This window comes from Rhinopithecus bieti, unplaced genomic scaffold (assembly GCF_001698545.2).
Source record: "Rhinopithecus bieti isolate Rb0 unplaced genomic scaffold, ASM169854v2 scaffold_27898, whole genome shotgun sequence".
In the NCBI taxonomy this organism is placed as follows: domain Eukaryota; kingdom Metazoa; phylum Chordata; class Mammalia; order Primates; family Cercopithecidae; genus Rhinopithecus; species Rhinopithecus bieti.
In genome coordinates, this window is record NW_016812636.1 from 1,928,861 (window position 1) to 1,947,034 (window position 18,174).

General features: G+C 34.7%; 1 protein-coding gene across 1 annotated transcript in view; it reads left to right on the forward strand.

Moving 5' to 3' along the window:
* LOC108545127 (roundabout homolog 2-like) overlaps positions 1–18,174 on the forward strand; it is a 176,818-nt gene that overhangs the window by 86,319 nt on the left and 72,325 nt on the right. The window contains 6 exon segments of the mRNA XM_017896612.1: positions 2,423–2,504; positions 2,939–3,101; positions 4,717–4,883; positions 8,055–8,176; positions 14,210–14,441; positions 17,129–17,253. Of these exon segments, the coding sequence (XP_017752101.1) occupies positions 2,423–2,504; positions 2,939–3,101; positions 4,717–4,883; positions 8,055–8,176; positions 14,210–14,441; positions 17,129–17,253 (891 nt within the window).

Genomic DNA, 18,174 nt, shown 5'->3' on the forward strand with positions numbered 1-18,174 from the left:
CTGGGGGCTTGTCTGCAGTCAAGCGCACAAGGAGAAAAGTAGATGATGGAATTTTCCTGCACATTAATCTCATTTTAAAGCAATTTATTAAGGGTAAAAGGACAGGGTGGAAAAGAGGAGAAGCACTCCTGACCAGAAAAGACATTATTTAAAGGAATAAAGTTAAAGGAATAAAATGTGGTGATGATGGTAATACCAAGAGTGAGTTTTAGCAACGATATTTAGGTTTTTGAGGAACCCCAAAATGAAAACGTTGTTCTTTTCCTGTAACATGATTGTCCTTAAAGGGAGAGACAAATGGGCTTTCCAGTAGTTCACTCATACAGTCAAGAGAGTTTCTGTAGGCTGTATTCCTTTGTGTCTCACTATTTTTTTTTCAGTACTTAATGCAAGGGAGAAAAATAACATGATGAATACTGTGTTCTCCTAGGCCAGCTAATTGGTAACTGAATCTTTATCTTTTGAGAAGTAGAATATTCCAGCACTCATTAAAACATACCTACCACAGCTAATGTCATCCTTGTATCTCCACACAATGACAAGGAGATGCAGTTAAGAAGCATTACTTACATACTTTTCTTTTAGCATTTGCAAGTAATAACAAGTGCTACATTTTAGTTCAACAGCTATAATAAAATGCAAATTCTTTTACTCTTTCACAGACCATATTCAAATGAACATCCCATTAAAATCCAACCTCGGCTCATTATATTTAGTTTGTGAGTGATGCTTCTTAAATGCAAAGATTTCTAATGACTATAATGTGTGCACAGCCACATTTGAAAGAATGGTTCTTTCTACAATGGCTATCCCCATCATCCTTCTGTGTAATAGAAGACAGTTGTACAGAGATAATATGGCAAAGAATGTCATGCCAGAGCAATTTGAAACTTAAGTTAAAATACATAATGGCATTTAAAATCAATTAAGATAGTGAAATGGCAGTAACATCCAGGCACTAATGATTTACCTGAGAATCAATCGAGAAAACTTGAGTCATCAATACACTTACAGTTTGAACCCAGCAGATATAATATTCCATGAGCGACTATATTTCATCAACAGTTAGACTCATGTTCATCACAGGATATTAATTCTGCATCTTCTGCCTTGTCTTACTTTGGTCATCAGTTTCTCTTCCCAGTGTGACTTTTCCTTTACCCCTAAATTGATGAGAATGAATGTTGTTTGCAGTGTAAGTCACAAGGCTTGATCACAGAGAAGTTTTGAGTTGCCTTTTTTTATTGATCTTGGGACTTTATTCAAAATATAATCAAAGATTCTTCTGCTTTTTGCATTTGTGAAAGAGAACTCTTGATTACATTATCAACTTTTTCTGAAAGTCTTTTGCCACTCTTTTGTGAATAACAAAACCATTTAAAGTGATCGATGAAATGGCAAATTTTAATTGTGATCAAAAAGAGAGTTATGAATTAGGATATTTTATGGTCCCTTTCAGCTGGAAATTGCAGTCACTCCGTAGCCATTTTTTTTTGTTTCAAATGATACTTTATTCTATTCGTTATTCCACTACTGCGATTTACATATAAATGAATACTGAAGTTTTTAAATGAAGAAATTTACCTTAAAACATTTCTTTTCTGGCCGGGCATGGTGACTCACACCTGTAATCCCAGCACTTTGGGATGCTGAGGCAGCCGGATGACCTGAGGTCAGGAATTCGAGACCAGCCTAACTAACATGGAGAAACCCTGTCTCTACTAAAAATACAATGTTAGCCGGGCATGCTGGCACAGGCCTATAATCCCAGCTACTTGGGAGGCTGAGGGAGGAGAATTGCTTGAACATAGGAGGCAGAGGTTGAAGTGAGCTGAGATCGCACCATTGCACTCCAGCCTGGCCAACAAGAGCAAAATTCCATCTTGGAAAAAAAAAATTATTTTTCTTTTTCATTTTTTACCATGTCTTTCAAAAGAAAGAAAATGTGATCCCTTATTGTCTTATTGCTTATATACTTGGGTACATTTTATTCATTGAAACATAGTTTATTTGAGACAGAACAGTTTTGCATTACTGCTTCTTTGGAATTTTATAAGATTCTGAATGAGTTCTGTTCTGAGTCATTCGTAAACAACGTAGATGTAGCAGAGCCCCACCATAAAACGGAGTTAAGAGGTAAGAGTATTACCATGGAGGAAGAAAAGAGAGGGGCAAATAGGTTATCAGAAAAATTAACATTGAGGTCCATAAATACATTTTAAAATCCCTTTGGATCAATGTTATGAATAACATTATATGAGTTTATTTCAGTATTTTATGTATACATATGATTGACTCTAAGGCATAATTTAGACAGCAGAATGATACATCTAATTTGAAGAATTTAAACATTGCCTGGTTGTCATTGAGTAATTATTCTACAAATTGATCGAAACAATTCTGTCCCTTCTCTGCACACTAGATTTCTGATACTGGCACTTACACTTGTGTGGCTACAAGTTCAAGTGGAGAGACTTCCTGGAGTGCAGTGCTGGATGTGACAGGTGAGGACTCTGTGAATTGGGAGAAAGCTTGAGCCCTTTTAGGGATAGCTCAATATCAAATAATAAGTTAAGGGGAGATCAAAGGGTTTAATTCACTAAATGTAAATTTAAGTCTTTACATTCAATGCCATTTTTTAATTCATGCATGAGTTTGCACATACCATTGCATTTATGGAATTTAACACACTTGTCCTTGATAATCTTGTTGTTTTACTTCCTCTGAAGTGTAAGGAATTCTAGTGATCATGTGTAAAAGTACGGCTTACTTTTATTAACATGTAGGAGAAGCAAATATTCACTTACATACTTCCGATTCATGGAGATGAATTTCTCACTGTCTACGTCAAGTCCTTTAGTAGACTGCTTCCTGCTTTTAGGCAGTATTGTCAACTTATGCAATCAGGAATGAAGTTTTTTCTGTCTGTCCTCTATAGAATCTGGAGCAACAATCAGTAAAAATTATGATTTAAATGACCTGCCAGGGCCACCATCCAAACCGCAGGTCACTGATGTTACTAAGAACAGTGTCACCTTGTCCTGGCAACCAGGTACCCCTGGAACCCTTCCAGCAAGTGCATATATCATTGAGGCTTTCAGGTAGGGGACAATTCCTTTCTTCTCCGTTGGGTTTTTGCTTTAGCTCCTGTATTCTAAAATGTCACCTGAACTATCCTGCTGTTTTATTAAAGACATGTCCAATCAATGCATTGTAAGAATTGATCTCTCTGACTTTATTTAAGAATAGAGTTAATTTTTTTAGTTTACAACTTAATTATAAGATTTAAATATGGATTATTCATGCCTAGGTCTATAGGGATCCAGTTCATAACATAATCACTTAGCTCCTTTCTTTACCCAGACCATTGTAGGGATTTGAGATGAGAATTTAGGCATTAGAACTGGGTAGAAAATAATATAATTAGGCATAGGCACAGGAACTTTTTAAAGTTATGCGATATTTATTGAAGCAGGGGACTCTGGCATTTTTATTCCTAATAACTAGAGCAGAACTTAAAATAATCCCATGTTTTTTTTACCATATATTACATACATGTATTAGATATGCCTGAGAGAAAATTAAAAACAATAATTAAGAAATTTATTCCATGTGCTTCTTGTTGCTTAATGGAAAAGATGTTTCCATGTGTTATCTGAAATAATTGTTGCCAATTTAAAGATTTAAGTGTAAATTAGCAAATATTATTATAAAATTGTCTTATCAGAATTTGATAAAATGCTTACACAAATGATAAAATATGCTTTCATATTACCTTTCAAATGTGTGTCTATGTGACATTATAAATTTTAATGGATAACCACTGCTTTTTTTTAAACATTAGGACAAATGATCACTTTCTTTTAAGGCTTCTCTAAGCATTATTTAAGGTAATGCTAGGTACCTAATTTTCAAATTTCAAAATACTATGTTTCTGTAATTCTTATGCTTGGATAGTTAAGGATATCAGAAAAATAAACTGACCACCCTGAAAATTACATTTTCCCCTTCTTCTGAGCAAAAATGGCATTTGACCTTAGGCAAACTGTTCTAAAATGGCATCCATCTGTGGCCGGCTGTAAAAGGGTCCTCACACACAAATTCAGAGATATTTCACCATTCTGAGATGAGAAATCACAATACTGTGTAATGTACAATTTTATTAAAAATGTAACCAAGGGAAAATATTCATTACATGCTTCCTTTCTTCTTTTACAGATATGTAGTTTTAGAAGGCTCTATTATAATATTGCATGTGGAATTGATGCAAAAGAAAACACACCTTGTAACAGGAAAATGTATTGGCATAATTTACTCTGTAGTCCATTTATTCTTTCTACAGGTTAATTCTTTTCAAGGTATATATATATATACATTTACGAGGACCATACTTATTGTATAAACTTGATGTTGTGATCTTGGCCTCTGTTCCTTTTACAGGTATTCATTTAGTGGGCTGCTGTGCATTAGCAAAGGGCTGTCACATCTCCTGGGCTGAGTTTAATTTTGTTGTGCATGGCACTTTCGTTAGGTGGGCTCGGCTTTGTTGTTGAATAAATTGAAATCATCCAAATGTTTCATTTATTGGGCTGAACACTTCAAGTGTTGTGTGTGTGTGTGTTTAATTTTCAGCCATCAACTTTGTCATTGATACCCAACTCCATTTCCAATATTCAAATGACTGTTCTTTAAATGAAATTTCTGTTCGTGTTTCAGCCAATCAGTGAGCAATAGCTGGCAGACCGTGGCAAACCATGTAAAGACCACCCTCTATACTGTAAGAGGACTGCGGCCCAACACCATCTACTTATTCATGGTCAGAGCGATCAACCCCCAAGGCCTCAGTGACCCAAGTCCCATGTCAGATCCTGTGCGCACACAAGGTACTTTCAATAGCTGTCAGCACTACTGGTTCTAGGCAGAAACATCAGATATTTAAGAACAAGGGGATTGATGAGGAAATGTAAATGTGCCTGCATTGCTTTGGATGATGGCTCACTAGGCTTTATCCAGGGAAGGAGACGGTAGCTTGCTGTTTACCTTGCTGAGATGTGTTCTCTTTCTGGAGTTTTCAGGTTTTATTCGGCAAAAAATAAACAAAATAATTGGGTACATCTACATAGAATGAACTCACTAAATTACAGCTTCGCTATATTTCAAAGGGAGGAAAATGTTTCTCCTTCTTTAAAATTAATTATAGAATAGCAGAAAAGTGGTCTTTAATGAATAGATGCCCAAATAGAGGTATAAAAATTATTTCCTATTGTTTCGGAATTCTGTTTTTCTAGTGCGGTGGTTCTCAGAGTATGGTTCCTGGGTAAGCAGCATTTGCATAGCCTGGAACTGTTAGAAACAGACATTTTCAGGCTCAAATTCAAATGCTGTGAAGTTGGGGCCCAGCGTTTGTTTTAACAAACCCTCCTTGTGATGCTGATGTGTAAGTTTTACATCTACATTTACATTTTACATTTACCTTTACTGCTACAATGAATTTCATTAAATCAGATGTTTAAAGGAGCAATTTATCACGGAAAGGAGGACATCAAGTTTTCTTTCTAAAGAACTCAGTTCTTTTGGCTATAATGTAAAATACACACAGAATATTAAAATATAATTTCAAAATGGAAGATCTCATAATTTTATCCATATTACCTGTCTCTTCAAACTGAGAAGTAACTGGAGTCTGAGGTTTAATACACAATGCTACATTATAGTTTCCCTTCTGACAAGTAGGTGAAAGAAATTAATAAAATAGAAATGGTGATTTTAGTATTTCTTATAACCTACTTCCCACAGGGTTATTCAGAAAGGGTTAATTATTTCTTATTTGTAAAAGACTTTGAACAAGATATAATTCAAAGTAGTATTTTTATGCAATGAAAAGCACCATACAGCCATAAAATATTATTATAATTACAATGTAGTTCAGTGATAGTAACTAGCATGCTATTATAACAGAGAAGGGCGCCTTAAAGGAATCCAGTGAAATAAAGTCACCACGTGACTTTGTAACGTTGCTGACATGATGACAGTCAAGGGAGGAGGGAATGCCATTTTGCTATTGTTCTCTAGGCAGTAATGTGATTAATTTTCCGTGATGATAAAGGGCCTGTAGGTAAAGAACCTGTCTCTTGAGAAAGAAAAAGCACAACAAGGAATTTGAAAATCTGAAATTTGAACCTAGTTGTATTTTAACTTCCTTAAATCCAGTTGCTTTTTACGGTGTTTGAATTAAGTGTGTAAATTTTATTATTGAACTTAAAATGGAAGATGTGTACAATTTTAAGTCAAGAAATTGTAGTACCATGATCGTTTATACCTTTGTGGACAGAAATAGTTTCTGTGTGTAGCCAGCGAAAGGCAGAGAGAGATGAGAATAGGAAGGTATTTGGTGTGATTGTATCTGGCAGACCTTTCTGATCATTCGATAACTATGCTAGTCACTGAATCTTGACTCATAAAGTAACTCCCAGTGAAAAGGTCAAGAAAGATTAATGAAAAGTTGTTTGTGGTCTGGTTTGTTCCAATGGAAAGAAGGTATAGAGTGAAAGACTTACGTGCTCTTAACAAATATTTAACAGGAAAACTCATGTTTTGTGTCTGAAGGTCAGGATTATTTTGGATACCATACTTTCAGCAGCCTTGCAATCTGCAAAGCACTTCTTGTTCAAAGAACACTTTGCTTTGTGAGCTCTTATTTTTCAAAGGTATTAAATAACAGAGAATCTAGAAATCTTTTATTTCATTAAAGTACAAATACTTGCGTTATCAACATCAAAACAGAACATACATATATAGGCATAGGTTAATATTATTCACATAAAGGGACTTTTTTCCAAATTAAGTAAATCTTCATTTTACTGTTTATGTTAAAAGTGAAAAAAAAAAAAAAAGTAGAACTGGAAAACATTAGGGAAGTATTATTCCCAATTACTTCTGACCCAATTTAAGTAATAGCTGAGAAATTTTCTTAAAAATACTTTTGCAAGAGTGCTGCATGCATTGTAGCCTAAGATAATAAGAAAAAACAAGATTGAGAAAATAAATACCTTTAAATTGGACTTCCTTTCTTAAATGCGGTAGTTGGAGAAAAACAATTACAACATTGTGTACCAGTTTAAAAAGTTAGAGTATGTGTAAAATTCAGTGTTTAATATCAATTTGATGGACTTAGCTGCCTATAATTTATCCTTTTTTCTTAATGGACCCAGAATATAAACTATTGTGTGGAGAAATAGAATAGTACTCAGGAGACTGATGAATAAGGTGGCATAACAGTATGTGACTAAGGGTATTTAGTGTTGGTATTTTAAACAACACTGTTTTTCTTCCCTTCACCCCACCACTATTCCTGAAAATGGCTGCATGACCTCATGTCAGGTATTAGAGTACTGCTCAAAATGTATTGCTTTAGAACATGTTATCAGTATTATAACTATTTCTGTCAAACATATCTTTGCAAATTTGAGGAGCTGCTTCCCCTCTTCCCCCAACTCTGTTTACCTTTAATGACAGAATTCACTTTCCTAGTCCACCATTACTTCTCCATCCATGCTCCCTGACTGAAGTAGGTCAAGAAGAAAACACAATCTGCAAATTGGGACAAGGGAGTAACAGGTTCCTTAGCTTCAGTTTTTAGATATATGCCAATTTATAAATCCAGAAAATCATTCAGTACACCAACATCTATACAAAGCTGATCTTTCTAGAGATCTTTCTAGACTTCTGTAGAGAAGTCTTACAACACATACTTTATCCTTCAGTAAGAAAATAAACGACCTTATTCAACAGTGTGTCTGCATTTGAATGGGGATGAGGGATTATAAATACTCTTTTATTAATATATTTTTAGTAAAGATCAATATCATCTCTCATGATGTCCTACCACAGTGGTATATTTATATATATAGGCTTAAATGCTTTTGTCACAAAAGAGTTTTAGTTTTGTTTCCCTGTAATTAGTTCTAAAGATATGATGTTGATTTACATGAAATAAATTGTAATTTTAATGTGCATTTTTAAAAATTGGGAATGATTATCTTATCCAACTGCAGATATCAGCCCACCAGCACAAGGAGTGGACCACAGGCAAGTGCAGAAAGAACTAGGAGACGTCCTTGTCCGTCTACATAATCCAGTTGTACTGACTCCCACCACTGTTCAGGTCACATGGACGGTAAGTTTTCAAAGGCAATATTAATAGTAATCTCTTCTCTTTAGGGAAAGCAAAACATGGAAAATGCAAATTAACAAAAGTGATCATAAAATTCTCACCATTTAAAATCAAGCTGTAGTCAATGACAGTAAAGAAAATCAACAAACTAAAAAGTTACTAGAATGAACACAGTAAGAATAGATCGATTATTATATAAACGTGGCATATTCTGTCTTCTGAATTTTCTAACAGCTTTCTTGCAATATAATTAACATACCATAAAGTGAACAACTTCATGATTTTTAGTGTAGAGTTTTAAAGTTATCACCAAAATCTAATTTTAGAACATTTCATCATCCCCAAATGAAATCTTGTGCCTGTTAGCATTGATTCTCTCATTTCCCCTACTGTAGCCCTGTGTAACACTAGTCTACTCTATGTTTTTGCAGATTTGCCTATGCTGGACGTTTCATATGAATAGAATTGTGCAATATATGGTCTTTTGTGTCTAGCTTCTTTCACTCTGCATAATGTTATTGAGGTTCATCCATTTTTGTAGCATGTATCAGGACTTCGTTTCTTGTTGTTATCAAATAGTATTCCATTTTATATACTTCACATTCTGTGTATGCCTTCATCAACTGATGGATGTTCAGGTTGTTTCCAGTTTTGTCTATTATGAATAATGCTGCCATGAACATTTGAGTACAAGTCTTTGTATGGACACGTGTTTTCATTTATCTTCGTATAAACCTACAAATTGTTCAGTAATATTGGTAACTTTCCATTGAATATTTTGATGAACTGCTGAGATGCTTTCCAAAGTGGCTATAGCATTTTCTATTCTCACAAGCAATGTTTCAATGTTCCAGATTCTCCCAAATCCTTGCCATTTTTTTCTCACATCCTTGCCAACACTTATTATTATCTGCCATTTGGATTATACCCATTCTAGTGGGTATGTAGTGGTATATAATTGTGGTTTTGATTTGCATTTCTTTCATGACTAATCATGTTCATCTTTTCATGTGCTAATAGAACTTTGTTTTTAGAGAAATGTCTGTTGAAACTCTTTGTCCATTTTTGGGCAAAGAGTTTATCTTCTCACAGACTTACAAGTGTTTATATATTTTATTTTGTCTTCTTATTATAGACTTATAAGTGTTTATATATTCTAGATACAAATGCCTTATCGGATATGTAATTTGCAAACATTTTCTCCCAGTTTGGTTACTGCAGCCCTGTTGTGTAGTTTAAAGTTCAGTGGCATGGTGCCTCTTTCTTCCTTCTTTTTTGCTTAGGTTTGCTTTAGCTATTCAGGCTTTTGTTGTTGTTGTTCCATATTGTTGCTCCTTAAAGCAAACTACATGATCAGTCAAATTCTTGGTTTATGAGTACAAAATTGGGTTATATATATATTTAAAAATAAGACTAAGTTTATACTGTTTTAAGAGTAATTATGGTTATTTAGGATTACACTTTCTTATTCCAGTTTTGATATAATTTTGCGTATATTTATTCTATTTTTTGCATATATTGGTTTCTATTCTTGTGTTCCCTTCACACAATTACCTTATCATTTTTCCAGTGGCACAGTAGGGGTATTTCTGCCATGCCTTTTTTGTCTTTCAGTGCCCTTGAGTAGATACCAAACTAACAAAGCCAAAGTAACCTTGTATTTTCATAGCATATTTTCCTCATTCTCATATGAAAAAAAGTCTCTGTTCTGTTGAAAGTTATAAGGGGGATTCTTTTAAGCTGTATCAAAATGTGGAAATTCTTTGGGTAAGAATCAAAGTCATTATGTTTATGAAGTTAATCACTTTAAGTCACTGAATTTGAAGAGTAAATAGCATTAGATCAAAATTGCATGACAGTAGACTGGGAGTTCTTCCAGGAGGGGGACGTTGTCTATCCATCCCTGTACCCCAAGAAGGTATTATTACTAGTTTGCACATCTATCCCCATCATGGGCTGTAACTTCTGCGAGGCTACAGTCAATTTCTTTCATTTCTGTTTTTTCAGAGCAGAGTGTCTGTTATGAAGTACTCTTTTAATAACTGTTTGTTGAATGATCAAATCAGTTGTTTTCATACATTTTACACTTTTTTTAATAAAAGAAAGAATGCAGTTAATATCACTGCATATTGTTCTCCATGACTTTGTAGTTGCACATGCCATAAGTATGCATTTGAAAGAGGTAAATTAAGTGAAATAAAGTCAGACTGGGGTGTGCCCAGTGGTCAAAGAATTTGTGTAACTCTTTTATTGATGTAATATTTCAATTTACTAAACACGTGTTATTTAAATTATCAAAATATTAGCATTTGCTTTACAGAAGCATTGGGGTTGAAGGGAGAAATAATTCCCCACCATGTGATTAGGTTTTGGGCCAGCTGAGAAAGTTTCCCAGTGGTTGGCAGGATTAATAATCAAAGGCCCAAGACATAACTACTGGAGGGCCCATTCGCTGCCCCCATCCTCACCAGGCTAAACTTGAAGCAACAATAGTTAGCAACAGCTACTTTCTAAAACGGCTGCTTTTAGAATGCGTGTGTAGGCAAAAATGGTAAGAAACGTGCTGTTCCACAAACAAAAATAGCAATAAGTCACTTACTGAAAAATGATTATTCTAGTTTTATGTTTTGTCTTTGTTTTGTTTAAGGACAAAAAGAATTACATACTCTTCGCCCATTAAGCATTATTCCACAGAGATTGAAAAGAGTGCTTTGACAAACTAGAATTTCAGAAGTCTGCTAAAACCAGATCAGACCCTTAGCAGCTAAACCCATCAAAGAAAATTCACTGAATTTTCGCTTTATATCGAGTTGTTATGTTGTTTTGTTCTGTAAATGGAAAAGGTAAATATGAAGCGTCACACGTCAACAGTTCACATAAAATGCTGACTTTAGGGCCACATATGAGCCCCCTTCTCTTTTAGCCTGTTGCTTCCTTAACAATTATGTTTTTTTCATTGTGCATCTCTAAAGCCAGCAAAATGCTTTCACTTATATCAGTCATTTGATTCTTTCTGTGCCCTTGAGATATGGGTATTATGTGAGCAAATTAAGTAAACTGAGGCTCAGAAAGTTTAAGAGGTTGAAGTCTAATTCAAATTGAGACCTATGACTGGAAGTCTGAAGTTTTGTAATCATTTTACTTTTCCTTAAGGCACCTCTTTTTTTTTTTATTCATGTTTCAGAAAATAGTATTTTTTTAAATTATATAAACCCATGAATCTGTGTTCAGACTCTGATTTTAATCAATCCTAAAAGAAAATCCTCCTTCTTATAATCAGAATGTTAATAAAACTTATAACAAACATATGGCCTGACTTGAAAATGACCACCTGTCAAAATGAGCTCCAAAATTTAGTGTGGTAGAACACACATCCAGTAGAAATCTCACCTATTGTTTTTAAAGTAAATGTTCAACATTTTCATTTCTGCTTCCACCTGTAACAACAAATTTCCTCCTGAAAAAAAAAAAAAATGCATTGCCACTGCACACAATCAAGTTAAACTATTTAACTATTAAGAAGCCCCATACTATATACTGGTTGACGATAGTGTACACTGAAGTAAGCAAAACAATGTTTTGTAGTAAACATTAGCTTCATAAAGTCCCTAAAACACTTAATTAATGAAAACCAAACATGGATAAAACCAATTTACCCTGATTTACAGACTCCCTTCATCTGGAAACAGCTGCTTAATGTTCTTCTTAAAAATACAGCTTGCTGCTTTCAGTATTAACAAGCTATTATTGTGAGTTATGTCTTTCAGTATACAGAGAAGTTTATAAAATGCAAGTTTAATGTTGTTTTAACATATACTGCAAGGGTTTTTCTGAACACTGACAGTGTTGATGAAAGTCATCTCTCTTTCACTGTCATAAATTTAACTTTTCACCTCTTGGTTGCCTTATTTCATAGTGTCAGAAAAACTCCTGCTTTTCAAAAAATGTGTCCAATGGTAGAAACATAAACTGGTAGCATGAATGAGGACCTGCCAATCACCAGCTTCCATGTTCACACCTGGGCTCACTTTTTTTTTGATCTAACCTCATACAAGTGTAGCACTAACTCCAGAAAGCCTTTGAGGGTGAGACAGCTGTCAGGTGGGTGAAGGAATTCATACTTATTGAGACTTATCTGGGAAAGTGGAATTAGCCACACACAGAAATACACACACACACACACACACACAAACAGACTCACTCACTTAATTTAGGGAGTTCTCTTGTTTGAACATTCTAAATATTTCCTTTTGTTCCACTGTATTTTTATTGAGGCTCTGCATTTTTAACTTTCTAAAGCCAATATTTTTAGCTAATATTCATTTGCTGCCCTCAATTACAAATAAATAAAACAATACTGCAACTAAAGAAGAGATGTTAGTAGTTAATACGTGAAAGAATATGCTTTGTTTATAACCTGCTGACAAATCTCAACATTTCAACAAATGTTGAAACAAATTTCAAATACTGAACAAATTTCAAATTTCTTGGATAAAGAAATTTGTTTAAAGTGGAAATTAATAACCATCTCCATTATCCTCTTTTTTATTTCCTCTTTCTCTACAAAATTCCTGAAATGAGGTTATTCTATTCTTTTCCATTAATCTTTACACTTTATTTGATATGAAGTATGTCAAATTAAAGCTTCTTAGACTATAGCTATGAAACTATGATAAGGGATATTCGTTGGAACATGCTATCATAGTTTGTGTTCAAATCAAGTGTTTCTAAAAACATGACAAAGCATTCAAAGATGCTTAATTTTAAAAAATAATTTTTAAAATCCATGGTTGTTTTCTCCTTGGAAATGAAACAACCATAAAACTCTGGTAAATATTTTAAAATATTTAAAATAAATGTACTACAGAGAATATATCTTAATTTTTTTAATCTGCATTTATATATATTTTGATTTTAAAGTGATTGTCATAGGCAAACAAAAACACTTTTTAAAAGTTTCTATTTGGTATGAGTTTTAATCTTAGATCATTATTTAAGATAGCTTCTTACTGTACCTTAAAAAAATGAAGATATCAAAGAAGTTGTCAAATTGTGTCAAGAATGGGACAATTGAAGCGTCAGAAGTTGGTAAATCCGTCAAAGTTCTTCATTTACTACTTGGTAATGGGTATAAGTGTTCATATGCTTTTAAAACAAATGCTCTAGCTCTACAACTTTAATGTCTGTTTTATGCTTTTTCCAGCCACAGAGATTTTATCCATGATGTCCTCACATTTGTTTTCCTGGGTAAATCCTGCTCTTCTTGCCTATCTGAGCACTTAGGAATTCTTCATGGAAGCTTTGTCTCCCCTTCCCAACTCAGGCACCTTTCTCTCCACTATAGGCTTTCTTAGCAGCTGGCACCTCTGATTCTTAACATTTGTTTATGCTTTTTTTTTTTTTTTATGATTGTAACTTAACCATGGTTTAGTCATTATTAGACCACTCCAACTCTCCACCTGGACTCCATCTTCTCACCTCAGCTCATGAGGGCAGGGACTGACTCTATTTTCATTGTGCATTTTATCCCCAGAGCTCAGCAGAATTTCTGGTACCTATGAGTAGGTACCCGAAACGTGTTTTGAGTGAGTGACGATGTTAGGGAATAGACACAGGATGAGAATGGAAATCCCTGACAAAGGGCATATTACATATAAAGCCACATAAAAGGGAATTGTTGGATGCAGAAAAAGGGTAAGCCGAGGAGACATAAAGCTAGAGATATCGGCGGATCTGGCCTTTGAGAGGCCTTGTGCTCATCCAAGGAATCTTAACTAATTAGGTAGGTATCGTAGATACTGTGAGGTATTCTAAACAGGAGAGAGAGTTCTTCCAGTCTTCATTTTGGAAATAATCTTGGGAGCAAGCTGAACTCTGACAGGATAGGAGTTATTAGAAGGGAAGCAGAGAGATTAGCAAAATGTCACAACATAACTAAGATAAGGACAGAATAGGGACAGATGAAAAGAGGACAAATTCATTGTGATGTCCAAAATACCTTCCTTGGTTTCATATGCCCTTCACTACGTGTTTTAGGTTGATCGCCAGCCCCAGTTTATCCAAGGCTACCGAGTGATGTACCGTCAGACGTCAGGTCTGCAGGCCACATCTTCATGGCAGAATGTAGATGCCAAAGTCCCGACTGAACGAAGTGCTGTCTTAGTCAACCTGAAAAAGGGAGTGACTTATGAAATTAAAGTACGGCCATATTTCAATGAGTTCCAAGGAATGGATAGTGAATCTAAAACGGTTCGTACTACTGAAGAAGGTCAGTATTCAGATTTCGAATGGAAATCAAACATATCATGATGAAACTAATTTCTGTTACAGTGCCTAGTTATTATCTTCCTTAGAAGAATGGAAAGATATCATCTGAAAGTAAATTGAGAAAGTGTCATTTTCTCCTTTTATTCTGAGAAGTCTGTAGACTCTGACAAGCAGAAAAAAAGGACACTGATGTAATTTGAATGTTTCTTAAGTAACCATTTGCACCAAATCTTATGTTTTTCAGTTCACTTGAATTGGATTATTAAATATTCCCCTATATTTTGTGTAGCTATAGTTCATTTGGAATTTTGAGAAATGGAAATTTGAGAACACAGGCTGTTCATTGTGACTACTCTTTTTGTTATAGTTAATTGTGACACTGTCTTTTATTAGCCACTTTCTCTTGTGGGCAGTTCCCTCTTTCTCCCCATTTTGGACCTTTTCTTACCCAAAGGTATGTTAAAGTCAATCTATGATGAACATGAGCTTACTGTAGGTTTTCACCAGTTCATTTAGTAGTATCTCTTTCACTAAACAAGAGGCTTATGATAAATGTTGTCATCAAAGTTAAAAAAAAAAAAAGGAGATGCCAAATGAAATAAATCCCTCCACTCTGCTTTTGTATTAATTTTGTGCTCACAACTCTTGTAAAAAGCCCTTTCTCTAAACATATTTAGAAGCCTTAAGAAAATGTCTATAGGTTGCCCATGTTAACATCTATATGCTTGACCAAGAAGCTCTTAAATCACACATTTCTTATACAACACAGCAAGAATGTCATCTTCCCATTGTTTTGCAGTGTGATACACTGGCAGGGGCAAAAATGCATATTTAAGAAGGAATTATTAATCTATTTTTAGGATATGTTGAAAAGTTACCAGTGATTATAATAGTATCTTTTCTCCTTGCTAACATGTTTAAAAATAATAATCTTTATCATCATATCTTTATTCATCATTAAATTTCACTCTGTGTTGCAAATTGGTCGTATTAATAAGTGGAGCAGGTAACCTTAACACAGAATGCTCTGTTTGAAGCCTGTTTCCAAAATCAATTTCACTGCAGTTAGACTTTTCCTCTGGATTAGACATTTGGCGCTGTTGGGTATACATTCATCTCCAATTTCTGTGGCTGTGTGATGGTAACAAATGGAACTCAGCCGGGCTATGTCCGGGAACCATGAGTGGCGATCTGGGTTCTTTCACATCTGTAGAAAGAAGCTGAGTCCTGGAATAATTGACCTGTCAGGAAGCAGGCACAGTGTTCTTGCCAAGACAGCAGCAAGGTGAATGAGAAACCCATTCTGAAAGTCTTATTTTTCAATGCAGTCTACTTAATAACTACAAGGCTCGTAGACAAGTGGTTGGATTTATGTCATCGTGCCATATTTTGGAGCAATATTGTCACAAAGAGAAATAGAAAACAGTATTGTGTTTACATGTTTCTGTGTGTGTCCTATATCTCGATGCAAATATGGCTATACTTAAGTGAAATATATCATGACATATTTACAAAACATGGGATATCTGCTGTCAGGCTTTTAAAATACATTTTAGGATATTTAGGATAGTTTCAAAAAACTAAACAGCATAAAGCTATGCAAGCATTGATTATTCTATATAAGAAAGCCATTAATACCACAAAATTATTTGGTATTTTAAACTGTCAAGAAGTATGTTATGTAATACTATAATTTTAACTACTCCTACCTTTGGTTTTAATTCAGAGACTCACTGAGAATAGATGAATTTTTCCACAAAGTTATTACTTCTTAGTTCTCAGACACTTTAAATGAGAGATGCGGCAGTCTAAAATCAGGAAGAGCTTCCCTTTTGCCTTTTCTCAGGATGGTTGTAATTAGTTATAGGAGAAACTATAAAGGCAGAGAATTATTGTAGGAAATCAAAATCTTCCCATTTCACATTTGACCCAGCATGAACTGTGTTCATTTTATCATCAGAGTCCCTTCCCATCCGTATAAAAGAAGTTTTCAATCTTAACTTACAGGTCAATTGATAGCAGTCAATTATTTTTCCCAGTATGGGAAGAAAAGGAAGTTTTTTCTGGTTGATGACATTTATAGTTATGTTTCTGTTTTTATTTAGTAAGCACAAACTAAAAGCATACCAAAAAAGCTGTCAATAATGCCACCGTTCAGAAATAACACATGATAAATACTGGAATAGATCCTCTCAGAATAATTCTGGTTAGAAGAAGTTGTGGTTGTTTTTAGAAAGACAGCCTATTAGAGTAGAGTTCTAAAATCAGACATACACAGGCTCAGATTCTGACTTGCTGTTTGACTTTCCTAAGTCTCTTATAGTAACCTTCTGTTTCCTCATCTGTAAAACCGAGATAACAGTTGTTTCTACCTCCTGAGGTTAATGCAAGAGTTAAATCTGACACTTAGCTCTTTGCGGGGTGTATAGAAAACGCGTATTAGAATGTTAGCTGTTAAATTTATTATTGAGAGCATATTACAAAAGCCGTTGCATTTGCTTTAAATCTAGATATTGTATTTAAAGAATATTTCTCAAAAAAAAACTGTCACTGTTGAACAGCATGTGCAATCAGAACTCCTGGAAGCCAGAGCCTCCTGCATCTGGTCTTTCTATTCATTTTCTGGAAGTAGCACTGACGCGCACCAAGGCTTACAGTTTGCATTTATTCTAATTACTTCCTCTACAGCCCCTAGTGCCCCTCCACAGTCTGTCACTGTACTGACCGTTGGAAGCTACAATAGCACAAGTATTAGTGTTTCCTGGGATCCTCCTCCTCCAGATCACCAGAATGGAATTCTCCAAGAATACAAGGTAGGACCGGGGTGAAGAAGGACAGCCCTCATATAAAGGTTCCCAGAGAAATCTCAGTGTCTCACGAATGAGGAACATCTCTAAAGGTTCTCTTATTCAGTTTAAGTGTGAAGTTTTTATTTATATTTCTGTGTGACAGATAATGAGACAAATGCATAGGTATTAGAACCTGAGTTCCAGGTCACACATCACACAAATCCGGCTGAACAATTAAACCACACCAGTGAAATGGTTTTCTGTATGGTGTGATTCTACAACCTCAAGGATTCAAAGAGGTGGGGCAGAGGGTAGGTAGTGAAGCCCAGAAAATTGGATTGATCTTTGTTATTGGAATTCTGCATAAGAGGCTGTAAGGCACCTGTTTTTTAAACCACATTCTCAGAAAAATAGAGGCTTCGGGGTTAAAGAGGTAGAGTGGGTTGTGGGCAGCACCAACCCTCACTCCAGATGCTACTTTTGTCTGTTGACTGAGGTTGTGTAGAATATTTCACCTGAAAAAAAGCCACTGAAATGACACATTTTGCAAAATACTGACTTACAGAAAAAACAGTTGATTGTCTCATTTTTCACCTGATGAATTTTTGGCTGTTTAGAAACAATGTATATCTATTGTGTCACTGCCATCATTTGGTGTTTGGTGTAGTAAGTATGTCTAAGTTTTCAAAATAAGATTCTGTTTGTGTTGTGATTAGGCCGCATGTGAATGAAAAACCCCTCATTAATCTTTGTAAAATTCAAAACTATAATTTATTAATAAATGATCTGTTAGTATCATCTATTAATGAATATTTCTAGATTTCTGAAAATAGCATATTCTATACATCTAATACAATACAAAACTAGACACCCTTTCCACCTAAAAAATTCAGAGTTGGTATTTAATATTAAGCTGAATAATTTTACTAAAAGTTTGCAGATTAA